At 46.4% G+C, this 27,043-nt stretch overlaps 1 protein-coding gene across 3 annotated transcripts in view; it reads left to right on the forward strand.

The window, feature by feature from the left end:
* GAREM2 (GRB2 associated regulator of MAPK1 subtype 2) overlaps positions 1–25,631 on the forward strand; it is a 450,933-nt gene extending 425,302 nt beyond the window's left edge. For all 3 annotated transcript variants that reach the window (XM_069233656.1, XM_069233657.1, XM_069233658.1), the window contains 2 exons: positions 16,910–17,079; positions 20,441–25,631. In XM_069233656.1, coding sequence (XP_069089757.1) covers positions 16,910–17,079; positions 20,441–21,446 — 1,176 coding nt within the window. In that variant the 3' untranslated portion in view covers positions 21,447–25,631. The remainder of the gene's footprint in view (positions 1–16,909; positions 17,080–20,440) is intronic.
* Positions 25,632–27,043: the final 1,412 nt, after the last annotated feature.

Consider the following 27,043-nt stretch of genomic DNA (forward strand, 5'->3'; position numbering starts at 1 on the left):
ACTATACTGCATATTTTTGCTATTGTGTATATATATCTTGTGTATATTTCCTATCCTCTCACTGAGGGTACACTCTAAGATACTTTGGCATATTGTCATAAAAATAAAGTACCTTTATTTTTAGTATAATTGTGTATTGTGTTTTCTTATGATATTGTGCATATGACACTAAGTGGTACTGTAGTAGCTTCACACGTCTCCTAGTTCAGCCTAAGCTGCTCTGCTAAGCTACCATTATCTATCAGCCTAAACTGCTAGACACCCTATACACTAATAAGGGATAACTGGGCCTGGTGCAAGGTGCAAGTACCCCTTGGTACTCACTACAAGCCAGTCCAACCTCCTACATTGGTTGTGCAGTGGTGGGATAAGTGCTTGAGACTACTTACCACTCTTGTCATTGTACTTTTCATAAGAGAAAAATATACAAAACAAGGTCAGTGTATATACACATAGCCAAAAAGTTTTGCATTTCCTCTTTTCACTCTTTTCTAAGTGCTGAAAAGTACTTCTAAACTTTCAAAAAGTTCTTAAAAGTTTAAAAAGTTTTTTTTCTGTCTTTCCAAAAAGTTCTGAAAACTTTTTTCTATCACTTTAACTCTCTCTAGAAAATGTCTGGCACAGGCCAAAGTGTTGATCTGTCCAAACTTGCATATGACAACCTTAGCTGGAAAAGAGCAAGGAGTCTCTGTATAGAGAGAGGTTTGAGTGTAGGGAAGAATCCTGCCTTGGAACTATTACTTAACATGCTTAGAGAACAGGATAAGGCCAGAGGTGCCCCATCTGTTGAAAAAGTACCTAATAGTTCCCAATCTGATTCAGGAACTCCCCCAGGAAAAGATTCAGGAAAGAAACTTCCTAGCCTGCCCATTACTAGACAATCTAGCATAGATGGTAATGATGATGAGCCACACCAAATAAGTAGTGTTGTCTCACATCATAGCAAAAGCATTTATTCTCACCATACTGGTAGTAATGTTTCTGTAAACCAAGCTGTTAAGTTGGCTTCTGTAAGGGACAGGTCTCCTTCTGTTCATTCCCATCATAGCTCTGTTTCTAGAAATGTCCCTCCCACCAACCCTGATGACAGAATGTTAGAGAGGGAACTCAATAAGTTGAGGGTGGAACAAACCAGACTGAAGCTTAAAAAGCAACAGCTGGATTTGGATAGACAGTCTTTCGAATTAGAGAAGGAAAGACAGAAGTTGGGTTTAGATACCCATGGTGGCAGCAGCAGTATTCCCCATAGTCATCCTGCAAAAGAGCATGATTCCAGGAATCTGCACAAGATAGTTCCCCCTTATAAGGAGGGGGATGACATTAACAAGTGGTTTGCTGCACTTGAGAGGGCCTGTGTTGTACAGGATGTCCCTCAAAGGCAGTGGGCTGCTATCCTATGGCTATCATTTAGTGGAAAAGGTAGGGATAGGCTCCTTACTGTGAAAGAAAATGATGCTAATAATTTCCAAGTTCTTAAGAATGCACTCCTGGATGGTTATGGCTTAACCACTGAACAGTACAGGATAAAGTTCAGAGAGACCAAAAAGGAGTCTTCACAAGACTGGGTTGATTTCATTGACCAGGCAGTGAAGGCCTTGGAGGGGTGGTTACATGGCAGTAAAGTTACTGATTATGACAGCCTGTATAACTTAATCCTGAGAGAGCATATTCTTAATAATTGTGTGTCTGATTTGTTGCACCAGTACTTGGTGGACTCGGATCTGACCTCTCCCCAAGAATTGGGAAAGAAGGCAGACAAATGGGTCAGAACAAGAGTGAACAGAAAAGTTCATACAGGGGGTGACAAAGATGGCAACAAAAAGAAGGATGGTAAGTCTTCTGACAAGGGTGGGGACAAATCTAAAAATGAGTCTTCATCAGGCCCACAAAAACACTCTGGTGGGGGTGGTGGGTCCAAATCATCCTTTAATCAGAACAAGGAAAAGAAACCATGGTGCTATTTACGTAAAATAAAAGGCCATTGGACAACAGATCCCAGTTGTCCAAAGAAAGGCACCACAGCTCCTACCACTACAACCCCTACTGCTACACCTAGTGTCCCTACTAATAGCAGTGGTGGTGGGAGCAAACCTACTAATAGCCAATCCAAGGGAGTAGCTGGGCTCACTTTTGGTAATTTAGTTGGGGTTGGTCTGATTAGGGAGACCACAGAGGCTACTTTAGTCTCTGAAGGGGCTATTGATTTAGCCACTTTGGTTGCTTGCCCCCATAACTTGGAGAAGTACAAGCAACTAACCCTAATAAATGGTGTTGAGGTCCAGGCCTACAGGGACACAGGTGCCAGTGTCACAATGGTGATTGAGAAACTGGTGCACCCTGAACAACACATACTTGGACACCAGTACCAAGTAACCGATGCTCACAACATAACACAAAGCCACCCCATGGCTGTTGTAAATCTCAACTGGGGGGGGGTAACTGGTCCAAAGAAAGTTGTGGTAGCTTCAGATTTACCTGTAGACTGTCTATTAGGGAATGATTTGGAGACATCAGCTTGGTCAGATGTGGAGTTGGAGGCCCATGCAGCAATGCTGGGCATCCCAGGGCATATTTTTGCTTTGACAAGGGCTCAGGCCAAAAAGCAAAAAGGACAAGGAAGCTTGGATCCTGGAACAATGGACCAAGAGCTCCCTAAAGCTAGGGCTAGTAGAAGCAAACCACTTCCTACTATCCCTCCCTCTACAGTGGATTCTACTTCTGAGGAAGAAGAATTCCCTCCCTGTGCAGAACCTACACCAGAGGAGCTGGAAGCAGACACTGCTGAGCTTTTGGGTGAAGGGGGGCCTGCCAGAGAGGAGCTGTGTGTGGCACAGCAAACCTGTCCCACATTAGAGGGTCTCAGACAGCAAGCTGTCAAACAGGCTAATGGGGATGTCAGTGACTCTCACAGAGTTTACTGGGAGGACAACCTCTTGTACACTGAGCATAGGGATCCTAAACCTGGAGCTGCCAGGAGATTAGTGATCCCTCAGGAGTACAGAAAGTTCCTCCTAACACTGGCACATGACATTCCCTTAGCTGGGCACCTAGGGCAAATGAAAACTTGGGACAGGCTTGTTCCCCTGTTTCATTGGCCTAGGATGTCTGAGGACACAAAGGAATTTTGTAAGTCCTGTGAAACCTGTCAAGCCAGTGGCAAGACAGGTGGCACACCAAAGGCACCCCTTATTCCACTGCCTGTGGTTGGGGTTCCCTTTGAAAGGGTAGGGGTTGACATAGTTGGCCCCCTTGACCCTCCTACTGCTTCAGGCAATAGGTTTATCTTGGTGGTAGTGGACCATGCCACAAGATATCCTGAAGCAATTCCTTTAAGGACCACTACAGCTCCTGCAGTGGCAAAGGCCCTCCTGGGAATATTTTCCAGGGTGGGCTTCCCAAAGGAAGTAGTATCAGACAGAGGAAGCAATTTCATGTCTGCATACTTAAAGGCCATGTGGAAGGAGTGTGGTGTAACGTACAAGTTCACAACACCCTATCATCCACAAACAAATGGACTGGTGGAGAGATTTAATAAAACTCTCAAAGGCATGATTATGGGACTCCCTGAAAAACTCCGCAGGAGATGGGATATCCTTCTACCATGCCTCCTTTTTGCCTACAGGGAGGTACCCCAGAAAGGAGTGGGCTTCAGCCCCTTTGAACTTCTTTTTGGACACCCTGTTAGGGGTCCACTCACACTTGTAAAGGAGGGTTGGGAACAACCTTTAAAAGCTCCTAAACAGGATATTGTGGACTATGTACTTGGCCTCAGATCAAGGATGGCTGAGTACATGAAAAAGGCCAGTAAAAACCTTCAGGCCAGCCAAGAGCTCCAGAAGCAATGGCATGATCAGAAGGCTGTTTTGGTTCAGTACCAACCAGGGCAGAAAGTGTGGGTCTTGGAGCCTGTGGCCCCAAGAGCACTCCAAGATAAATGGAGTGGACCCCACACAATTGTTGAAAAGAAGGGTGAAGTCACCTACTTGGTTGACTTAGGCACTGCCAGGAGTCCCCTTAGGGTGCTCCATGTCAACCGCCTGAAACCCTACTATGACAGGGCTGATCTCACCCTGCTCATGGCAACTGATGAGGGACAGGAAGAAGACAGTGATCCTCTACCTGATCTCTTCTCTTCCACAGAACAAGATGCTCTTGTGGAAGGTGTAGTTTTGGCTGATTGTCTTACTGCTGAGCAGAAAGACAATTGCATAAATCTCCTAGGACAATTTTCAGAACTCTGCTCTACTGTGCCAGGCACCACTTCTTGGTGTGAGCACACTATAGATACTGGAGACAGTTTACCTGTCAAAAGTAAGATCTATAGGCAGCCTGACCATGTCAGGGACTGCATAAAGCAAGAAGTTCAGAAAATGTTGGAACTAGGAGTGGTTGAGCACTCTGACAGTCCATGGGCTTCTCCTGTGGTACTGGTACCAAAACCCAATTCTAAAGATGGAAAAAAAGAAATGCGGTTTTGTGTAGACTATAGAGGTCTCAACTTGGTAACCAAAACTGATGCTCACCCTATACCCAGGGCAGATGAGCTTATAGATACACTGGCATCTGCCAAGTATCTAAGCACTTTTGATTTGACTGCAGGGTATTGGCAGATCAAATTGTCAGAAGATGCTAAACCTAAGACTGCATTTTCTACCATTGGAGGACATTACCAGTTTACTGTAATGCCTTTTGGTTTGAAAAATGCACCTGCCACTTTTCAGAGGTTGGTGAACACAGTCCTGCAAGGGCTGGAGGCTTTCAGTGCAGCATATTCGGACGATATAGCTGTCTTTAGCTCCAGCTGGGATGATCACCTGGTCCACCTATGGAAAGTTTTGGAGGCCCTGCAAAAGGCAGGCCTCACTATCAAGGCTTCAAAGTGCCAGATAGGGCAGGGTAAGGTGGTTTATCTGGGACACCTTGTTGGTGGGGAACAGATTGCACCACTTCAGGGGAAAATCCAAACTATTATTGATTGGGTTCCCCCTACCACTCAGACTCAGGTGAGAGCCTTCCTAGGCCTCACTGGGTATTACAGGAGGTTCATTAAGAACTATGGCTCCATTGCAGCCCCTCTTAATGACCTCACTTCCAAGAAAATGCCTAAAAAGGTATTATGGACAGCAAGCTGTCAGAAAGCTTTTGAGGAGCTCAAGCAGGCCATGTGCTCTGCACCTGTCCTGAAAAGCCCTTGTTACTCTAAAAAATTCTATGTCCAGACTGATGCATCTGAATTAGGAGTAGGGGCAGTCCTATCACAACTTAATTCTGAGGGCCAGGATCAACCTGTTGCTTTTATTAGTAGGAGGTTGACCCCTAGAGAAAAGCGTTGGTCTGCCATTGAGAGGGAGGCCTTTGCTGTGGTCTGGGCTCTGAAGAAGTTGAGGCCATACCTGTTTGGCACTCACTTCATTGTTCAGACAGACCACAAACCTCTACTTTGGCTAAAACAAATGAAAGGTGAAAATCCTAAATTGTTGAGGTGGTCCATATCCCTACAGGGAATGGACTATACAGTGGAACATAGACCTGGGAGTAGCCACTCCAATGCAGATGGACTCTCCAGATATTTCCACTTAGACAATGAAGACTCATCAGGTCATGGCTAGTCTTATTGTCCTTCATTTGGGGGGGGGTTGTGTAGGAAAGTACCATCTTGCCTGGCATGTTACCCCCATTTTTCACTGTATATATGTTGTTTTAGTTGTATGTGTCACTGGGACCCTGGTAACCCAGGGCCCCAGTGCTCATAAGTGTGCCTGAATGTGTTACCTGTGTAGTGACTAACTGTCTCACTGAGGCTCTGCTAATCAGAACCTCAGTGGTTATGCTCTCTCATTTCTTTCCAAATTGTCACTAACAGGCTAGTGACCATTTTTACCAATTTACATTGGCTTACTGGAACACCCTTATAATTCCCTAGTATATGGTACTGAGGTACCCAGGGTATTGGGGTTCCAGGAGATCCCTATGGGCTGCAGCATTTCTTTTGCCACCCATAGGGAGCTCTGACAATTCTTACACAGGCCTGCCACTGCAGCCTGAGTGAAATAACGTCCACGTTATTTCACAGCCATTTTACACTGCACTTAAGTAACTTATAAGTCACCTATATGTCTAACCTTTACCTGGTAAAGGTTAGGTGCAAAGTTACTTAGTGTGAGGGCACCCTGGCACTAGCCAAGGTGCCCCCACATTGTTCAGAGCCAATTCCCTGAACTTTGTGAGTGCGGGGACACCATTACACGCGTGCACTACATATAGGTCACTACCTATATGTAGCTTCACCATGGTAACTCCGAATATGGCCATGTAACATGTCTATGATCATGGAATTGCCCCCTCTATACCATCCTGGCATAGTTGGCACAATCCCATGATCCCAGTGGTCTGTAGCACAGACCCTGGTACTGCCAAACTGCCCTTCCTGGGGTTTCACTGCAGCTGCTGCTGCTGCCAACCCCTCAGACAGGCAGCTGCCCTCCTGGGGTCCAGCCAGGCCTGGCCCAGGATGGCAGAACAAAGAACTTCCTCTGAGAGAGGGTGTGACACCCTCTCCCTTTGGAAAATGGTGTGAAGGCAGGGGAGGAGTAGCCTCCCCCAGCCTCTGGAAATGCTTTGTTGGGCACAGATGTGCCCAATTCTGCATAAGCCAGTCTACACCGGTTCAGGGACCCCTTAGCCCCTGCTCTGGCGCAAAACTGGACAAAGGAAAGGGGAGTGACCACTCCCCTGACCTGCACCTCCCCTGGGAGGTGTCCAGAGCTCCTCCAGTGTGCTCCAGACCTCTGCCATCTTGGAAACAGAGGTGCTGCTGGCACACTGGACTGCTCTGAGTGGCCAGTGCCACCAGGTGACGTCAGAGACTCCTGCTGATAGGCTCCTTCAGGTGTTAGTAGCCTATCCTCTCTCCTAAGTAGCCAAACCCTCTTTTCTGGCTATTTAGGGTCTCTGTCTCTGGGGAAACTTTAGATAACGAATGCATGAGCTCAGCCGAGTTCCTCTGCATCTCCCTCTTCACCTTCTGATAAGGAATCGACCGCTGACCGCGCTGGAAGCCTGCAAACCTGCAACATAGTAGCAAAGACGACTACTGCAACTCTGTAACGCTGATCCTGCCGCCTTCTCGACTGTTTTCCTGCTTGTGCATGCTGTGGGGGTAGCCTGCCTCCTCTCTGCACCAGAAGCTCCGAAGAAATCTCCCGTGGGTCGACGGAATCTTCCCCCTGCAACCGCAGGCACCAAAAAGCTGCATTACCGGTCCCTTGGGTCTCCTCTCAGCACGACGAGTGAGGTCCCTCGAATCTAGCGACGCTGTCCAAGTGACCCCCACAGTCCAGTGACTCTTCAGCCCAAGTTTGGTGGAGGTAAGTCCTTGCCTCACCTCGCTGGGCTGCATTGCTGGGAACCGCGACTTTGCAGCTACTCCGGCCCCTGTGCACTTCCGGCGGAAATCCTTTGTGCACAGCCAAGCCTGGGTCCACGGCACTCTAACCTGCATTGCACGACTTTCTAAGTTGGTCTCCGGCGATGTGGGACTCCTTTGTGCAACTTCGGCGAGCACCGTTTCACGCATCCTTGTAGTGCCTGTTTCTGGCACTTCTCCGGGTGCTACCTGCTTCAGTGAGGGCTCTTTATCTTGCTCGACGTCCCCTCTCTCTTTAGGTCCAATTTGCGACCTCCTGGTCCCTCCTGGGCCCCAGCAGCGTCCAAAAACGCCAAACGCACGATTTGCGTGTAGCAAGGCTTGTTGGCGTCCTTTCGGCGGGAAAACACTTCTGCACGACTCTCCAAGGCGAGAGGAATCCGTCCACCAAAGGGGAAGTCTCTAGCCCTTTTCATTCCTGCAGAAACCTCAGCTTCTTCTGTCCAGTCGAAGCTTCTTTGCACCCGCAGCTGGCATTTCCTGGGCATCTGCCCATCTCCGACTTGCTTGTGACTTTTGGACTTGGTCCCCTTGTTCCACAGGTACCCTAGATTGGAAATCCACAGTTGTTGCATTGCTGGTTTGTGTCTTTCCTGCATTATTCCTCAAACACGACTCTTTTGTCCTTAGGGGAACTTTAGTGCACTTTGCACTCACTTTTCAGGGTCTTGGGGAGGGTTATTTTTCTAACTCTCACTATTTTCTAATAGTCCCAGCGACCCTCTACAAGGTCACATAGGTTTGGGGTCCATTCGTGGTTCGCATTCCACTTTTGGAGTATATGGTTTGTGTTGCCCCTATCCCTATGTTTCCCCATTGCATCCCATTGTAACTATACATTGTTTGCACTGTTTTCTAAGACTATACTGCATATATTTGCTATTGTGTATATATATCTTGTGTATATTTCCTATCCTCTCACTGAGGGTACACTCTAAGATACTTTGGCATATTGTCATAAAAATAAAGTACCTTTATTTTTAGTATAATTGTGTATTGTGTTTTCTTATGATATTGTGCATATGACACTAAGTGGTACTGTAGTAGCTTCACACGTCTCCTAGTTCAGCCTAAGCTGCTCTGCTAAGCTACCATTATCTATCAGCCTAAGCTGCTAGACACCCTATACACTAATAAGGGATAACTGGGCCTGGTGCAAGGTGCAAGTACCCCTTGGTACTCACTACAAGCCAGTCCAGCCTCCTACAGGAGCAGATAGGGACATGGAGTTTGGGGTCTCTGAAGTCACAATTTAAAAATACATCTTTTGGTGAAGTTGTTTTTTCAGTTGTAAGTTTGAAAATGCCACTTTTAGAAAGTGAGTATTTTCTTGATTAACCATTCTGTGCCTCTGCCTGTCTGTGGAATACATGTCTGCGTCAGGGTGACAGTTGGGCTGTTTGTGAATTCACTTTAGACAGTCACACAAAGGGAGCTGAGGTGTGTCCTGCATATCCTGATGGGTCTTCCTGGGCTAGAGTGGTGGGAGATGCTGACACTTGCATCTGAGTAGGGCTGCGCCTGTCCTTATACAAAGCAGTCTCCAACCCCATGGAGTGTGTCTGGGGCAAGGGCAGGAAAGGCACTACAAAGACTTTCCTTTGAAGTTTGCCTACTTAAAAGGCAGAAATGAGAATAATTAGTAGACCTCTGACACCACAACTTTAGAATCCTTCTGGACTGAGGACATTCTGCCAGGAAGAAGAGCTAGATTCTGTAGAAGGGACTGCCACTCTGCCTGTTGCTTTGCTGTGCTGGCCTACTGCTTGCTGCTTCCATCCTGGGATTGAAAGGACTGGACTTTGCTTTCTACATCTTGCTTCCAAAGGTTCTCCAAGAACTGGGCCTGAGCTTGCCTCCTGTTAGATAACTCAGGCACATCAAAGACTTCATCTGCCAGCACCTGGGCTCTCTTGCTGAGAGTTCTGACTTGCCAAGTGGTGGCGAATTCAGTTCCTGGGCCCTTGGGAGTGAGTTCTGGTGTAACCCAGAAGAAACCAAGTACATCGACTCCAGAGTGATTTCAGAACCTGCACCACTGCCCGACTCAGTGCCGCTGCCCACACCAGAGACGTGGTACCCGCTGAGTGCAACAACCGTGACAGATGCCGCAGGCCCAACGCTGCTGCAGCGCTTCTGAAGTCTCGCCACAGCAGGAGTCACAAGTGCTGTGTCACCGACGTCCATGACACCCGACTCTACTGCAGCACCTCTGGCCCTGTGGTGTGATCGCAACACACCGCAAAGTCGATGCCTCGTGTCTTGACCTGCTGAATTTCTTGACCCCGCTGTATCGTAAGGAAGCGATGCCTTAACCACTGACGCCTAATCACCTCTCCTGCTACCATAAAGGAACCAACGCCTCACCTCCCCGGTAGCAGTAAGAAACTGACGCTGCACCAGCTCCAGTGACACCTCACCTCCCAACTCCGTGCAATGTCTTTGTTTCCCCATCTTCCAAAGGTACTGTCCCTGGGGTCCGTGTGACTCAGTGACCAGCCGGCACTCCATCAAGAGTGCCGTCGGAGTGTTGGAAACAACTCCATCAAGACGTGGTAATAGCCCCAGTTGGAGCTATTGTGTTTCTAAGTGCTTTATTGAGATATAATCTTTAAAAATTCATATCTTCGCTTGTGTGCAATGGGTTTATGTCCTTTTGGTCTTGTTTTACTCAGATTAATTTTGGCTATTTTTCTAAACTGGTGTGGAGTACTTTTGTGGGGTTTTCACTGTTACTGTGTGTGTGTACAAACACTTTCCACATTTGCCTCTGAGATAAGCCTGGCTTCTCGTGCCTAGCTACCAAAGGCATGAGAAGGGGTTATCTTAGCTGTGTGACTCCCTTACCCTGACTACAGTGAGGATCCCTACTTGGACAGGTGCTAACCACTGTCAAAGAGAGACCCCATTCTAACATAAACACACACCCTCTGTGGAGAAACTTGAGACCAACCTGTGCCTTGCTCACAGACAAGGCTGACAATAGTATGACGTCCACTGAACAGCCAAAAGAAGAATACAAAACACGTGAATACAAAATTCTAGTGTCTTGCCAATCACAACAAAATCAAACAAAATTCACCAACAGTGGGGAAACTTTGCAGACACCAACCCAAGCTGTAGGAAGCCGGAACCAAAGCAATTTGTAAGTTGAAGTATAGAAAATGGCCACTTTCCAAGAGCACACCGACTAAAAGGGAGGACCATGATGTCAGAGGTAAACAAATAAAAGCACCAGAGCAAGCAAATAACCAAGAAACCTGACAACAGAATTAAAGGTTAATATATAAATATATAACCTAATAAGATAAATAGAGGTTAATATATAAATATATAATCAAAGTAGAATAAACATGGGACCTTAAGGTTGAAAGAAGCAAAGTCCAATGATGAGAATGCTAATGCTGGAACACACAGACATGCAGAATTGTACAAAGATGCAAACATAGGCACAGCCAAGCTGAGGAAGTGCGTCTGCTGATAGCATCATGGCAGATACCAGCCTCCTCACAGAGAAAGGTCCTACTACAGCTAAATAGCAACCCCAACATGCTAAAGGAAGGACTTTACATGGTTCCTTATCAGCTGGCGAATTAAAAGGAAGATGAGACGACCTTCTGATACAGGAAGGTCTTTCAAGATTTCCTAAATTGCTGATCTATTAACAGGAAGGTGAGACGACCTTCTGCTACAGGAAGGACTTCCGAGGTTTCCTGAATTGCTGACCCGTTAACAGGAAGGTGAGACGACCTTCTGCTCCAGGAAGGACTTCCACTTTTTCTTAAAATGCTGACCCATTAAGAGGCAGCTGATACAAGATTCTGCTACATAAAGGACTTTAGAGGGTTCCTTAGCTGCTGACCCATTAGCAGGAAGTTGCAAAGATCTTTTTCTAGAGGAAGGAGTTTATAGGGTTCCTAAGCTGCTGAGCTATTAACTGGGCCTTCTGATGAAGAGTCAGAGATAGAAATCAATCCTAACCACCTGATAGTACTCACTTAACACCATTAACAACACATCCACTAAACATTAGTGAAATAAACAATGCACCATTGGAAGAAACTTTTTACAGAACACAAGTATAACATAGCAGCTGTGGGAATACTAGTTGACAGATAGTACCCTCCAAAGATAGTGTGAGTCCCACCTGCTCTATAAGGCAAAGTTGTCTACGGTCTGATCAGCTACTGCAGTCCAGCTGGCCTGCCCAATACATAGAAGACCTCTCTTCTGGCCTCCTGACACAGAACAGAGCACAGAAATCAAACAGTTTATCATCCTTGAAAGGAAAGAATGTCCACTTATCTCATGTTCAGAAGCAGAAATCTCATGTGGCAGCCAGATTTAGAAGCACATATCCCCTGAAACAGGACACATTGCTCCCCCAAAAGACAACGCAAACATAGGGAATGAAGACCAGAAGGTGCACTGCCCTGATGCCAATACCACCTGGCTAAGGACAAGATGTGGAGACCACAAGAAACAATACACTTCTTTACATTCTTCATTAAACTTAGGGACTATTCAAGCTAGCAAGTTATGCTTCATGAAAGTGCAGTGAGGCCTGGTTCTTAACCCCCAGGATCCAAAGCCACCCATTTGGCATATGGTTATGCCACGCTAAGCCATGGTTTTAACATGGTGCAAAGGTGTCAACATTCACCTAACATTTGCAACAGAATTTCTTTAGTAACCATTAAAACATAAGTATAAAGAGAAAAAATATGTCAGCAGTAGATTGCAGGAACAGACGCCTCATATGCAGCAGCAAGGTCTCATCAGAGTGCCTGTGGATCCACCAGGAGTCTTCCCTTTCTTTGATAAATTGTGACCAGAACATCATCTCAGAGGGGGGCGCAGCCTGGTGCCTGCATTGGATTCGTGAAAGGGAATTACCTCAGTCAAGGCCCAAGAAAAGAACTTTATTTCATAAATCAACAGCTGCTAAAGAGACAACATACAGGCAGATAAGGCCATGTCAAAGAGAAGAGACACATCAGTAATGAACAAAGTGAGCCACAGGTTCACCATATGTAAATACCTCAGAAGTGTGATGGAATAAAACAGGAATTTCAGAATTTCTTTTATAATGATCAGTTGTATATGCTAGGATGATAAGATTTTGCAAGTAATATTTAATATATCCAAAAATAAATTTTAACATTATGCTTTTTGGGGGCACAAAGTATTATTTGTACACCAAAATCGGATCAAGCCCTGTGAGAGCGATCAGCGTTAAGCAGTGGTATGCAGTGAGCCTCCACAGGCAGTGAGCACTGGTAAAAATTAGGCAGTGGGGAGCAGATTGGTAAGCAGTAGTAAAGAATGAACCATGATACAGGGGTGAGCAATAGTAAATCTTGAGCAGTGGCAGACAGTGAGCGATGGTAGATGATGAGCAATGATAGACTGTGAGCAGTGATGAAAGGAGAGCAATGATAGATGGTAAGCAGTGGTAGACGGTAAGCAGTGGTAGATGGTAAGCAGTGGTAGATGGTAAGCAATGATACATGGTAAGCAGTGGTAGGCGGTAAGCAGTAGTAGACGGTGAAGAATGATTGTAAGCAGTGATAGACGGTGAGCAATGGTAGATGATAAGCAATGATAGATGGTAAGCAGTGGTAGATGGTAAGCAATGATAGATGGTAAGCAGTGGTAGATGGTAAGCAATGAAAGATGGTAAGCAGTGGTAGATGGTAAGCAGTGGTAGACGGTAAGCAGTGGTAGATGGTTAGCAATGATAGATGGTAAGCAGTGGTAGATGGTAAGCAGTAGTAGACGGTGAAGAATGATTGTAAGCAGTGGTAGACAGTGATCTATCATTGGTAGATGATAACCAATGATAGACTGTGAGGAATGATAGACTGTGAGCAGTGATGAAAGGAGAGCATTGAAAGATGGTAAGCAGTGGTAGGCGATAAGCAGTGGTAGATGGTAAAGATGGTGAGCAATGATAGATGTTGAGAAATGTTAGGATGGTAAGCAGGGCGAGATGGTAAAGAATGATAGTAAGCAGTGACAATCATTGAGGAATGGTAGATTGTAAGGATTGATAGATGGTGAGCAATGGTAGATGGTGAGCAATGATAGATGATAAGGAGATGAGCAATGGTAGATGGTAAGGAGTGGTAGACAGTGAGCAACGGTAGATGGTAAGCAATGGTAGACAGTGAGTAATGGTAGGTGGTAATCAGTGGTAGGGTGAACAATGACAGTAAGGAATGGTAGTCAGTGAACAATGGGAGATGGTGTACCATTGATAGATGGTAAGAAGTGGTAGACAGTGAAGAATGTTAGATTGTAAGCAGTAGTAGATGGTGAGCAATGATATATGGTGAGAATTGGTAGATGGTAAGCAGTCATAAACAGTGAGCAAAAATAGATGGTGAGCAATGACAGACGGTAAGCAGTGGTAGATAGTGAGCAATGGTAGATGCTAGGCATTGGTATACACTGAAGAATGATAGATAGTAAACAGTGGTAGCTGGTGTGCAATGGGTGAGCACTGATAGATGGTGATTATTGATGGACGGTAAGCAGTGGTGAATGGTGGGCAATGATAGACGGTGAGCAATGATAGATGGTAAGCAGTAGTAGATGGTGAAGTATGATAGCTAGAAAGCAGTGGTAGATAGTGAGTAATGGTAGACAATAAGCAATGGTAAATGGTAAGCAGTGGTAGAAGGTAAGGAATGATAGATGGTAAGGAGTGGTAAACATTGAGCAATGGTAGATGGTAACAGTGGTGGGCTGTGAGCAATAGTGATGGTAATATGTGGTAGACGGTAAAGAATGATAGTAAGCAGTTGTAATCAGTGAGTAATGATAGATGGTGAGCATTGATAGATGGTAAGCAGTGGTAGACGGTGAGCAATGGTAGATGGCAATCAGTGGTAGATTGTGAATAATGATAGTAAGCAGTGGTATTCAGTGAGAATGGTAGATGGTGAACATTGCTAGATGGTAAGCAGTGGTAGACAGTGAGCAAAGATAGCGAGCAATGGGGATGTTAGGAAGTGGTAGATGGTAAGGAGATGAGCAGTGGTAGATTGTAAGGAGTGATCGAGGGCAACCAATAATAGATGGCAAGGTGTGGTAGACATTGAGCAATGGTAGATGTTAAGCAATGGCAGATGTTAATCAGTGATAAACATTGAAGAATGATAGTATTTAATGGTAGTTGGTGAGCAGTGGTAGATGATGAGGCTTGATAGATGATAAGAATGTTAGCTAGTATGCAGTGGTAGATGGTGAGCAATGGTCGATGGTGAGGCTTGATAGACGGTAAGTAGTGTTAGAAGTTGAGCAATGATTTATGGTGAGCATTGATAGATGGTAAGCAGTGGTAGACGGTGAGTGTTCATAGATGGCATGGAGTCATACATGGTGAGCAATGATAGTAAATAAGCAGTGGTAGCTGGTGTGCAATAGTAGATGGTGATCACTGATAAATGATAAGCAGTGGTAGATGGTGATTATTGATAGAAGGTAAGTAGTGGTAAGCAGTGGTAAATGGTGAGCAATGAAAGACAGTTGGCAATGGTAGATGGTGAAAAGTTATAGATAGTAAGAAGTGGTAAATGGTGAGCAATGATAGATGGTAAGGAGTAGTAGATGGTGAAGTAGGATAGCTAGAAAGCAGTGGTAGATAGTGAGCAATGGTAGACAGTAAGCAACAGTAAGCAGTGGTAGAAGGTAAGGAATGATAGATGGTAAGGAGTGGTACACATTGAGCAATGATAGATAGCAACAGTGGTGGGCTGTGAACAATAATAAATGGTAATATGTGGTAGACGGTGAAGAATGGTAGTAAGCAGTCTTAGTGAGTAATGATAGATGGCGAGCATTGATAGATGGTAAGCAGTGGTAGATGGTGAGCGATGGTAAGCAGTGGTAGATGTTGAGCAATAGTAGATGGTTAGCAGTGCTAAATTGCGAACAATGATAGTAAGCAGGGGTAGTCAGTGAGCAATGGTAGATAGTAAGCAGTGGGAGATTTTGAGAAATAGTAGATGGTAATCAGTGCTAGATTGCTAAGAATGATAGTAAGCAGTGGTAGTCAGTGAGCAATGGTAGATGGTGAGCATTGCTAGATGGTAAGCAGTGGTAGGCAGTGAGTAAATATAGCGAGCAATGGTAGATGTTAAGAAGTTGAAGATGGTAAGGAGATGAGCAGTGGTATATGGTACGGAGTGGTAGACAGTGAGCAATAGTAGATGGTAAGCAGTGATCGAGGGTAAGCAATGATAGATGGTAAGGAGTGGTAGACATTGAGCAATGGTAGATGGTAAGCAATAGCAGATGATAATCAGTGGTAAACATTGAAGAATGATAGTAAGCAATGGTAGTTGGTGAGCAGTGGTAGATGATGAGGCTTGATAGATGATAAGAAGTGGTAGACGATAAAGACTGTTCGCTAGTATGCAGTGGTAGATGGTGAGCAATGGCCGATGGTGAGGCTTGATAAACGGTAAGCAGTGTTAGAAGTTGAGCACTGATAGATGGTAAGCAGTGGTAGATGGTGAGCATTCATAGATGGCAAGGAGTCATACATGGTGAACAATGATAGACGGTAAGCAGTGGTAGATGGTAAGCATTGGTAGACATTGAAGAATGATAGATAGTAAGCAGTCATAGACATTGAAGAATGATAGTAAGTAGTGGTAGACATTGAAGAAAGATAGATAGTAAGCAGTGGTAGCTGGTGGGCAATGGTAGATGGTGATCACTGATACATGGTAAGCAGTGTTAGATGGTGAGCATTGGTAGATGGTAAGCAGTCATAATTGGTGAGCAGTGATAGATGGTGAACAATGGCAGAGGGTAAGCAGTGGTAGATGGTGAGCAATGGTAGATGGTAACCAGTGGTAGACGGTGAAGAATGATAGTAAACAGTGTTATCTGGCAAGCATTGATAGATGGTAATCAGTGGTAAATGGTGAGCAATGACAGATGGTGAGCAAAGATAGACGGTAACATTAGATGGTGCAGAATAGTAGACAGTGAAGAAGCAGTGGTGAATGGTGAGCAGTGGTAGTTGGTTAGCATTGACAGACGGTAAGCAGTGGTAGACGATGACGAATTATACATAACGCGCAGTGGTAGACTGTGAAGAATGACAAGTAGTAAACAGTGATAGATGGTAAGCACTGGTAAACAGAGAGCAATGGTAGCAGACAATGCACAGTGGTTCTTAACTAAGATAGAGCATAAGTAGAGATGCGTGGTCAGCAGTGGTGCACATTGAGACGTGGTACCTATCGCAGGGAGAGCATGAGCAGGGGTGCACAGCGGTGCTGCCGATTAGTTGTGCAATGTGAGTAGTGGTGCACGTGAATAGTAACACATGGTGAGCAGTGGTGACGGGCCAATGTTGAGCAGAAGCTGTGCTGCACAGTGAGAAGTAGTTAGGACATCTTGTGGTCAGGGAAGAGTTCACCTCACTCCAACTAGGCTAACCATGCAACTGTTTGTGTCTTTCAGGTGAGAGAAGAGTGCCGCCTGCTGAACGCCCCTCCGGTGCCACCACGAGGGGGTCGACCGCTTACTCCTGCCAGCCCTCCGGTGCCGCCTCGCTTCCCTAAGGTTCAGCTCCCAGCCACACACTCTCCCAGCCCCAGCCTCTCCTACTACTCCTCCGGGCTCCAGGAAGTGTGAGTTACTGCCCCTTGTGTGCCGGGAGCCAGTGTCCCTCCCTGTCCCCTACGTACTGAGTCACTGTCCCTCCTGGGCCTCTGTGTACTGAGTCACTGTCCCTCCTGTTGCCTCTGTGTACTGAGTCACTGTCCCTCCTGTTGCCTCTGTGTACTGAGTCACTGTCCCTCCTGTTACCTCTGTGTGCTGAGTCACTGTCCCTCCTGTGGCCTCTGTGTACTGAGTCACTGTCCCTCCTGTTGCCTCTGTGTACTGAGTCACTGTCCCTCCTGTTACCTCTGTGTGCTGAGTCACTGTCCCTCCTGTGGCCTCTGTGTACTGAGTCACTGTCCCTCCTGTGGCCTCTGTGTACTGAGTCACTGTCCCTCCTGTGGCCTCTGTGTACTGAGTCGCTGTCCCTCCTGTGGCCTCTGTGTACTGAGTCACTGTCCCTCCTGTGGCCTCTGTGTGCTGAGTCACTGTCCCTCCTGTTGCCTCTGTGTACTGAGTCACTGTCCCTCCTGTTGCATCTGTGTACTGAGTCACTGTCCCTCCTGTGGCCTCTGTGTACTGAGTCACTGCCCTCTTAGTGTAAGTGTAATGAAACACTGTCCCTCTGAGTGTACTGAGCCACAGTCTCTTTGTGTGCTGTCAGTGTCCATCTGATTGTTGTGTCACTGTCCCTCTGTGTACTGAGTAATTTTCCTTTGAGTGTTGCCACTATTCCTTTGTGTACTCAGCCACTGCCCTCTGAGTGTTGTGAGTTGCTGTGCATCTGTGTACTCAGTCACTGTCCCTCTGAGTGTTGGGAGTCACTATTCCTTTGTGTACTCAGTCACTGTCCCTCTGAGGGTTGTGGGTTGCTGTGCATCTGTGTACTCAGTCACTGACCCTCTGAGTGTTGGGAGTCATTATTCCTTTGTGTACTCAGTCACTGTCCCTCTGAGGGTTGTGAGTTGCTGTGCATCTGTGTACTCAGTCACTGACCCTCTGAGTGTTGGGAGTCATTATTCCTTTGTGTACTCAGTCACTGTCCCTCTGAGGGTTGTGAGTTGCTGTGCATCTGTGTACTCAGTCACTGACCATCTGAGTGTTGGGAGTCATTATTCCTTTGTGTACTCAGTCACTGTCCCTCTGAGTGTTGTGAGTTGCTGTCCATATGTGTACTCAGTCACTGTTCCTTAGTGTACTGAGTCACTGTCTCTCTGTGTGCTGAGTAATTGTTCCTCTGTGTACTGGGTTGCTGTCCCTCTGAGTGTTGCGAGTCACTGTCCCTTTGTGTACTCAGTCACTGTCCTTCTGTGTCCTGACTCTCTGTGTCTCTCTGAATGTTATGAGTTACATCCATGGAGTGCCTCACCAAAAAGTAAAAATGTAGTGCTTGAAAAGCAAGCAGTGAAGCATATAAACCAGCCAATCAAAAGTAACAGTAAAGAGGCAATGCTTCTAGATTGACAAGTTGGAACATGAATAAGGAGCGGGCAAATGAGTGAGAGGAAAGATACCCAATGGTAAGCAATGGGCGGGCTCCAAGCCCCTGTATGTTCCCCATAAGCCCATAATATGTTTTGCAATAGACAGCCCATGTGCTGTCATGTAGGTGAGACACAATGACTGTGCACCATAATGCACACGTGCTAGCCTTACAAACAGCAGAGCACTGAATTTACCCTCAATAATTTACACTCATTATGAGTGTGCCACCCTTGATGAGTTCATACTCACCTTCACTAGAGTAGCGTGCTACTCACCGTAAAGTACTTCAACACTTCACCATGGGGTAGTAAGCACTGTATACACTACTGTTATCAACTGAATGCAGATGTGGACTTTACTGCAATTGTCTGCCTAGCCAAACTGCATCACTCGCCTTACAGGGGTTTAGGACATTGGCTTTAAGTGGTCACCATGTTGGTTGCTCCTAGGACGGGGAGGGGCACAAGGCACCTACCCTTGCAATAACCTACCCCGCACCCAGGAAGTGAGCCAGTGGGCTCTACAGCGGTTTCTTTCACACCTGCAGCAGCCATGTTCACCTCTGATGTCACCATGATCGGAGGGTACACCAGCTTGAGACTGCAGCAGTCAGAGGGAGGGGTGAAGTTAGGGTGACCAGGAAGGGAGAGGAGGAGAAGAGCCTTGTGAAAGGCCTCGGTCTTGAGCACTTTGGCGACGAGGAAGTGTAGGAGAGGTATCTGTGGTACTGATCTGAGAGGACAGCTCAGCACTGTTGGTATAAATCAGGGTTCTGCAAAGTCGGTCCTGGAGAGCCAGGTGCATGCCAGATTTTTAGCATAACCACATTTAGATAAATGTAGATTTCTGAAACATCTTGTTTCTAAATGTGGATATGCAAAAAATCTGGCATGGACCCGGCTCTCCAGGACCGACTTTGCAGAACCCTGGACTATAAGTTATTGTATTGTGTTGTAGTATGTGTGAAGTGCTTCGTAGCCGTGACCTGGCGGTGAAGTGCTACATTTGCAGGGTTCCGAAGGGTGTTGCCCTGTATGAGAGGTCTTGGATGAGATGATTAGGTCCAGATAGGTGCTCTAAACATAGTGCAGAGATGGTACTGCACCTAAGCATAGAAGTTGAGGAACAGTGTGAGAACAGATGTGTTTGGGTGTTTGAACACCTCCCTATTGCAGGGTTATTCATAAAATATTTATAAATCTTTGAAAACCCAAGTTGTGTTATGTTTTACATTACTCGAAGATAAAGCACTGAATGAACTTCTAAAATGCAGTTTTATGTTCACTGACAGCACATCACTGATCAGAATTCAAAATTGGGGTTCACCCTTGAAGCTTCAAAATATCTTTCCCCCATAGTATTACATACCTAATGACAATTGTAAAAATAACTTTGCTTGCTTTGGTGAGTTCATCAGCTTGCAGTGTGCTACCCCTGATGACGTGACCATATATAACATCGCCAGTGGCTACCAAAGATATAGAGATATATATCTCACCTTCACTCACCAAGAGTTCACAAGGGCCCCCAAGTACCTGGCAGGTTTTATCCCTCTACACAAAACTCAGTTGGATCTTTGTTCTGCCTTGAAAATGTCAATCCATGTTCCATCGGCTGTCTCCCACATTTAGCGGACAGGGGCTCTCAGTTTTGGGTGTCACACTCTGGCACAATGTTGGTCAGTACCAGAGGGAAATCAATAAATTGTCCCCCTTCCATAAGAAGCTAAAGGCTTGACTAACCAATTAAGTCTAAAACAGACCCTGTCGGCCATCTTTGTCCTACTCACCAATTGCAAGCGGATGAGGCTCTGTGTGATAGTTGTGTTTATAAACATTCAAAATAAATACATAAAGAAATATGTTTATTTCCTAACTTCTCCTTTTCTGTTTCGTTTCACTGCAGCTCTGGAACCCGGAGCGGAAGTTGCTCCCCCTCACCGGACTCTTACTCCTTGTATTGCTACCCATGCACATGGGGAGACTGTAAAGCCGGGGACTCCTCCAACCGCCAGCTTCCTGGCAACAAGCCTTCAACGGTGCAGCCCACCCAGACATCCTGGTCTGATCCCTGGCCCTATGCAGACACCGGCCCTAGTGTGGCCAGCGGGCGCTCTACGCCATTGTTGAGTGGGGACACCCCTATCAAGACCTACTACAGCTGCCCACGGTTGAAGCCGCCGCATCCACAGAAACGCTTTGCGCCATTTGGAGCGTTGAACCCTTTTGCCAACCCTGCCTACTCCACCAGTCCCACCTCCTCAACAGAGTGGCTGGAATCCTTGGAGCGTCAGAAGTCCCCTTCAACTGCCTCAGAAAGTTTCGACCCCTTTGATGGAGGCAATAGTCAAAGCACATCCCCAGACTCCATCTCCATAAACTCAGAGCTACGATATAACCAGGACTTGCGCAGTTGCATACCGGATGCTGTGTTCAAGGTGGGGGGCAAAGGGACATGCCCTGCTCCACCCCCAAGGCCCCCCAAAGGCTATGACTCAGAAAACATTGTGATTAGAAGCACTGCTCCAATCTCTCCAACAATTGTGAGGGGGGCTGAGGGTGGGATTACTAGAGTGTACCTTACCCAAGGAGTCATAGAGGTACCACCAATGCCTTCAAGGAGCAACCTGGACACGCCCTCGCGCACTCCTGGCATATCCAGACTCAACGGAGAAAGGTCGGTCTGGCACCCACCATCTGATCTGTCCACCTTGTCCGTGGAGGAGGTGTCCCGGTGCCTGCGTTTCATCGGCCTCTCAGAGGATGTGGTGTCCTTCTTTGTTAGGGAGCGCATCGATGGCAGTATTTTTGTGCAGCTCACAGAGGAGATCTTGTCAGAGGACTTCAAACTCACCAAACTGCAGGTGAAGAAGATCATGCAGTTCATAAAGGGCTGGCGGCCCAAGATTTAACTGGTTCTCAGCAGGTGGCAGGCAGTAATTTTTCTCTTCGTGCGATGCCCGTGTGGCCTCTCACGGCCACCAGTCGCAGAGGCATGGGCCGCGCTAGCCAGTGAAGGAAAGCATGCAGAAGTCAAGAGCTAAAGTGATGGTGCTGAAAGCGAGGTCCCAGTAGGAGGATAGCCCATATTTAAGCTCAAGTAGTTTTTTCTTATGTTAATCCTCCTGACCTGATGAGCCCGGCCCACCCTGCAGCCTGGAGATGATGCATGCACACTGCATCACTAACAGATTGAGGCATATTTATAACATGGTAGGGCAGACGCATCAAGGTAGGATACGTCTGAAGTTCTCAATTCTAACACCTAGCAGATCCCTTTGACTATGTTCCTCAGTTAGAGTATTGGGTTTGCCACACACTGCAACCTCCTCTTTGCCACGTTGCTTTAAAAATATGTTTATTTCATAAGATGCATCTCTCAGTCCAAATAACCCCCATTTCCTCCTGCCCCAAATGTACCATCTCACTGTTGATGATGCCATGCATTAATAGATCCATTATTATGGTGTGATATTTGTGGCATGCTCTCCCAACAAACAGAACGGTGCCTTGATGTGGTCTCAAAGCCAGTGTGGGCCAGGTGGTACTTTCAGGGAGGCAGTAAGAAAAAAATGCACCTTTTAGGCATTTTCGAAAAAGAGGATTGTTGAAAGTGAAGAGGTAAGATGCTCCGAGTTTGATCCCCAGGAGGTGAGAGGGTTGATGAGGAGATGGTTGGTCAAGCGAAGGTTTCCATTGGAAGTGGCGAGATGGGGCTTCCCCAGGTAAACATTTGCAAGTCATTCTCAAATCTGGTCCTCTTAGAGTTACTGTGAGGGGGCAGTTTCAGAGGTCCATGTGGAGGGCGTTTGGGTAGCACAGCCCTGGGTCTGTGATCCTGCTCACCTCCGCAGGAAACAAACTGACATTAAATGGGGAAGAGACCGTGATTCTAATCCTGTGATTGTGGTGGAGATATTTGGTTGGAAAGACCATTTATTTGGTTGTTTTCCAAATATAAACTTCACCTTCTACAGGCCATGGTATTAACCAGAAATGTGAGCTGAGGAAGGGACAATAGATTGTTTTCAAAGGCGGCAGCATGGTGGAGATCCGAGCGCCTCAGCACATCTCTGTTCTTTGCACACTATGTTGGATCTATCCCCCCCCCCACCCAAGTCAAAAGGAAGATTGCACATTGAAACAGAGAGTTTTCCTTCAAAGTGTAGGATACCCCAGTAAGAGGAGGCGGAAGACCACAGCAGCACAGAGATACACATCACAGTGTTGTTGCAAATGTTTGTTAATGTGACTGGTGCAGACAGTGTGGGAAAATCCACCTCCCACAAGTCGGTTTTAGCATATATGTAAATGTTATTACTAGTTACAATGATCTCCATCACACGGTCAACATCTCGGTGTCTTGATGGTGTCGGTCTTTCTTGATCTTTCACCCATCAGCACCTGACACTTCCCTTTCCCAATTACAGGTCTGAGCCCACAGGTCCAGGCAAGCCCACTGCATCTGGAGCCAGAGTCGCCTGAAGGTTAATCTCATGAGAAGGGGCTGGTTGACAGCAATGGATCTGAGAGCTGCAGCCAGGCACATCCACTCAATGCAGGGGACACATTAGGATAAAGTTCTCGCAAGAGGCTACAGAGAAAACTTTTGGGCTGCCCTAAAGTTCCTTCAAGAGCCGGCTAAAAAACTGACCGGTAGATAGATGTTTATTTGTGCTCAGTTTGTAGGTCAGTGGGAATTTCTAACTTACGGGCCTGTCCATCTCCGCCACACAAGAGCTCTTGTGCAATGGCGGCCACCTTAGGCTCAGAAAAAACACTTTTAATTCTATTGACTGGATTATATGGAATTTATTGCCTTTCCCCGCTATGGTGTAAGGATCTGGACCACCCACTGCTTAAAAATCAACTTTCCTTTTGTACTCCCAGTGCCTGATGCTACATATGCACACATGTTGTCTCCCTGTCGATGACCCCGCAGACTGTTCACCTTCTGAGATATACCTTTCTCGCGTTATCACGTGAGGAGAGTAGCGACGTAATCTGCCCCAAATGAAAAACCAAAAAGCACAAAGAGCATGAGACGTCCCTGACAGAAGGCAATCTGGCAGGTACTACTAGGGTGTATAGTCAGGTCATGGATGTCACATTTTAGCTAATATAATGATGCTCCAGTGCAGGGGCGAAAGACAGGCCCCTGCAGCCCCTGCCTCGCCTGGGACCCTCGACCCTTCAGGGATCTATTCCACCCAAGGCCGATTAATATTTGTGAGACATCGAAGACTCAGGTCTCACTTAGCTTTCTGCAGGTGGTCACCATCATTATACGTTACACTGCTGCAGTGTTCTCCTAAGAATCTTTGGGGCCCTTGGCACAGCATATTTTGGGGGCCCATGCGGGGAACAAGTTTGAGTTTTATACCCATTTTCTGTTAATTAAAACCCGCATTATGCCAAGCAAATGGTCTATCATCATTACTGTGTCGCCTTCAGTCTGCTTACGCAAGATCATTGTGGTGACACCAGGGTGGTCATTGCCCAGATCTGAGCCACAGCGCAGGTCCTGAGAACACTGGAGCACAAAGGTTTTAAAGCTGCTATGAGGCTCCCTAGTGGTTGTAATGCTTCCTAGGGAATGCAGAGGATCTTTCTGGAAACCTTAACATTAGCGAGTAGAGCACAGAAGAAGGTTTATAGTCGAGAAGTCTCAAAACCAGGAGGCGAGGTGCGTCAGGTACACAGCGAGGGGCAGTGCTGGCTAACCCAACCTCAGCAGTCTGCTACACCCCTCTCCCCCCACACCCCTTGACGTAGAATGTGGTCAGAATGTGGGCACTTATAGCACATCAAGGCCACACTGTGCTACAAGCAAGACCCATGACAAAACTTTAGTTACATATGCCAAAATGAAGTATAGTATAGTGAGCTCAAAAAGAAAATTCTTCTAGGTAAAGAGGTTAGAAAAAAAGTTTAGGTAAAAGAGGAGAGTTAAGAAGGGGTAAGGGACGACGTAGGCGGGAAGAAGGGTCTAGGACGTAGGTGGCACGGAGAGGTGGTGATCTGTGAGGTTAATCCTTCCCGGACACAGCTCGCTTGAAGGTGGGCACTTGGGGAGTTCAGGTAGGATGCGGAATGGATATGTTCTTGGCTAGAATAGGCCCCTGTGCTGTCTTCAGCCCTGCATTCTTGTCTCTGCAAATCCGCAGGGGTCGGCGGCACGCTTCGGCTTGTACCGAGTCCCCTAGCTCGTGGCTAGCTCCATTGTCATGACCATTTAAACTGCTGAGGTAAGCTCTTACTGCACACTGACTAGTCCTTATAACAAGGCAAATCACTCACTCAGCTAGTGAGGACTGAATTTTCAAGTACAGTCAGGAGAATTGTGATAGATGAGTCCCCTGAATAAAGCCTTCTCCCGCGTCTTCAATATGCTAGTGATATGTTTAAACTACACAAACTGCTGCGACCACTGCCCTGAACAGGTCAGTCTCGAACATTTTACTGCACAAAATTGTCTATGAATCTGTTGCACAGCATCACCCAACACGTGTGAATATATCCCCCTCCCCACAGGCCCACCGGGCGCCATTTTGTAGCAGCAGTCCCTCTTCACTGTCTAACCTGTCAATAGCCCTTTCTACGTCACTGACACAAAAAAAACCTTTCTGATGAATGGCACAACTTTTTGTCTGAACTTGTGTACATATTGAACACAGCATTGCCTTTTGTACAGCGTCTTGACAAACTCACTGTAAAAACAAAAGCACACCCTGTAATTTGAACTAAAATTACACTTTACTAATCACCTCTCTTCACAGCTGTATAGTCTGATATGTGTCAAAGCTGGAACTAAATTATATTGTTTAACTGTACCATTCCGCTTAGCTGCCTTCCAGCCCCTTCCCAGGGGTGACTGGGTGTATTTATTTCCCACCGGCGTTCTCCTGAACCTGTCTTAACACTGGGCACAGAGCCGCCCCCTGAATTTGTGGGGGCGGCCTGCTTGAACTTCTTTAATTTTGTTTTCCACGCTCGACGTTGCTGAATGCTGGTGGGATAATGAAATAAAGAGATTAAACTGATGAAGCAGGAAATGAAACCCGTGAGCTTCGTCATTTGTACGCCTGTGTGTGGGAAGTGAGACAGTGGTGTGCTTAGAACGTGGAGCCGCAGAATGCGTGACATGATGAGCCCCTTTTCTGACTCTCTTTTTAATAGACCCTTTGAGATTTAACAATGTTTCTAAATTGTGGATCTTTAATGTAATCTTGATGTTCTGGTCACTAAACCTCGGAAAACCCCCTTATGCCCCCTCCCTCAACCTGTTTTTCGTGCCACACGCACCACGCACTGTGGTTACCGGTGGCTGCCAAAAATGTCAAATGAGTGATGATGACAGGAGAAACAACATTTTTTTTTTTAACTTACAGTTTTTGTTGCGATGCCCGTCTCCTGCCGCCTTGCTCCTCTTGTGGTGTCCCAGCATTCACTGGGACACCAGCACAGTCTCCCCAGAAATCCTGGCACTGCTAGGACTGCTGCTCACACACAGCCCTGAGGTCTGTGCAGTTTCTCCAGCCGACTGTTCATCACAGCTGGGCTGGAAAAACTTAAGTGTGCATGTGTGCCTGAGACGGCCGGCCAAACACACATGCGCACTTAGGTGCATTCTTTCCTCCTCCCCCCTCCCACCAGCTGTGGCCCCGCCTTGTACTGCTGGCTGAGCCAGCAGATGAAAAATAAAACGATAGTGCAACTGGTGCAGTGGGGCGAGGCTCCTTTGCCATTCCAGAGGAGCCACCCCTGACTGTGGTTCACCACTATCCTTTAGGTCTGGCCAACCCTCTTGCATTGTTGATCCAATCACACAGGCATCTTTCAAAATAATCAATTTGAAGCAAGAATCGCCATTTCTCGCTTGTCTCATTGTTGCTTCCCAGCGGAGATTTGACTGGCTGATCTCTGGGGTCAAGGTTGAGTCTTACGGAACATTTTCTCAGGGATGAAGTCCTGTCTAGCAAAGATCCCTCTGGATAAGGAAGGGAAGCTAATCTGTTCTACCGAAAGCTAGTGAAAGGCTCTACATACACTTCGGATATTGTTAACCTCGACAGTCTGGGTGATTTTTACAAGCGGGGTCAAGTAAACCGTCATATCCCAGAAAAGGACTAAGCCATCATCTAGAGGAGAAGAATTACGGCAATCACCGTAAAAAATTAATTTATAAGAGAACAAGAATGATATATATATATATATATATATATATATATATATATATAGATATAGATAGATAGATACACATACAGGCAGGGACCTTATAGCTAGGCTTACATTTTTGACATACAAAACCACAGAAATTCACCATTTATAGTTAGAGTTATCTCAAGCAACTATTACTCGTGCCCTAAGGTAACTATAACTCGCACCCTTGCCATGGACTGCTAATTACCCTACAAATTACGGCACCGAGGACACCTTTGATAACATCATTGATATCACTGGAATGTTTGCAGTAAAAGGTTTGACGAAAAAACTGTGCTCGGCGGGG

This window comes from Pleurodeles waltl, chromosome 5, assembly GCF_031143425.1.
Source record: "Pleurodeles waltl isolate 20211129_DDA chromosome 5, aPleWal1.hap1.20221129, whole genome shotgun sequence".
Lineage (NCBI taxonomy): Eukaryota > Metazoa > Chordata > Amphibia > Caudata > Salamandridae > Pleurodeles > Pleurodeles waltl.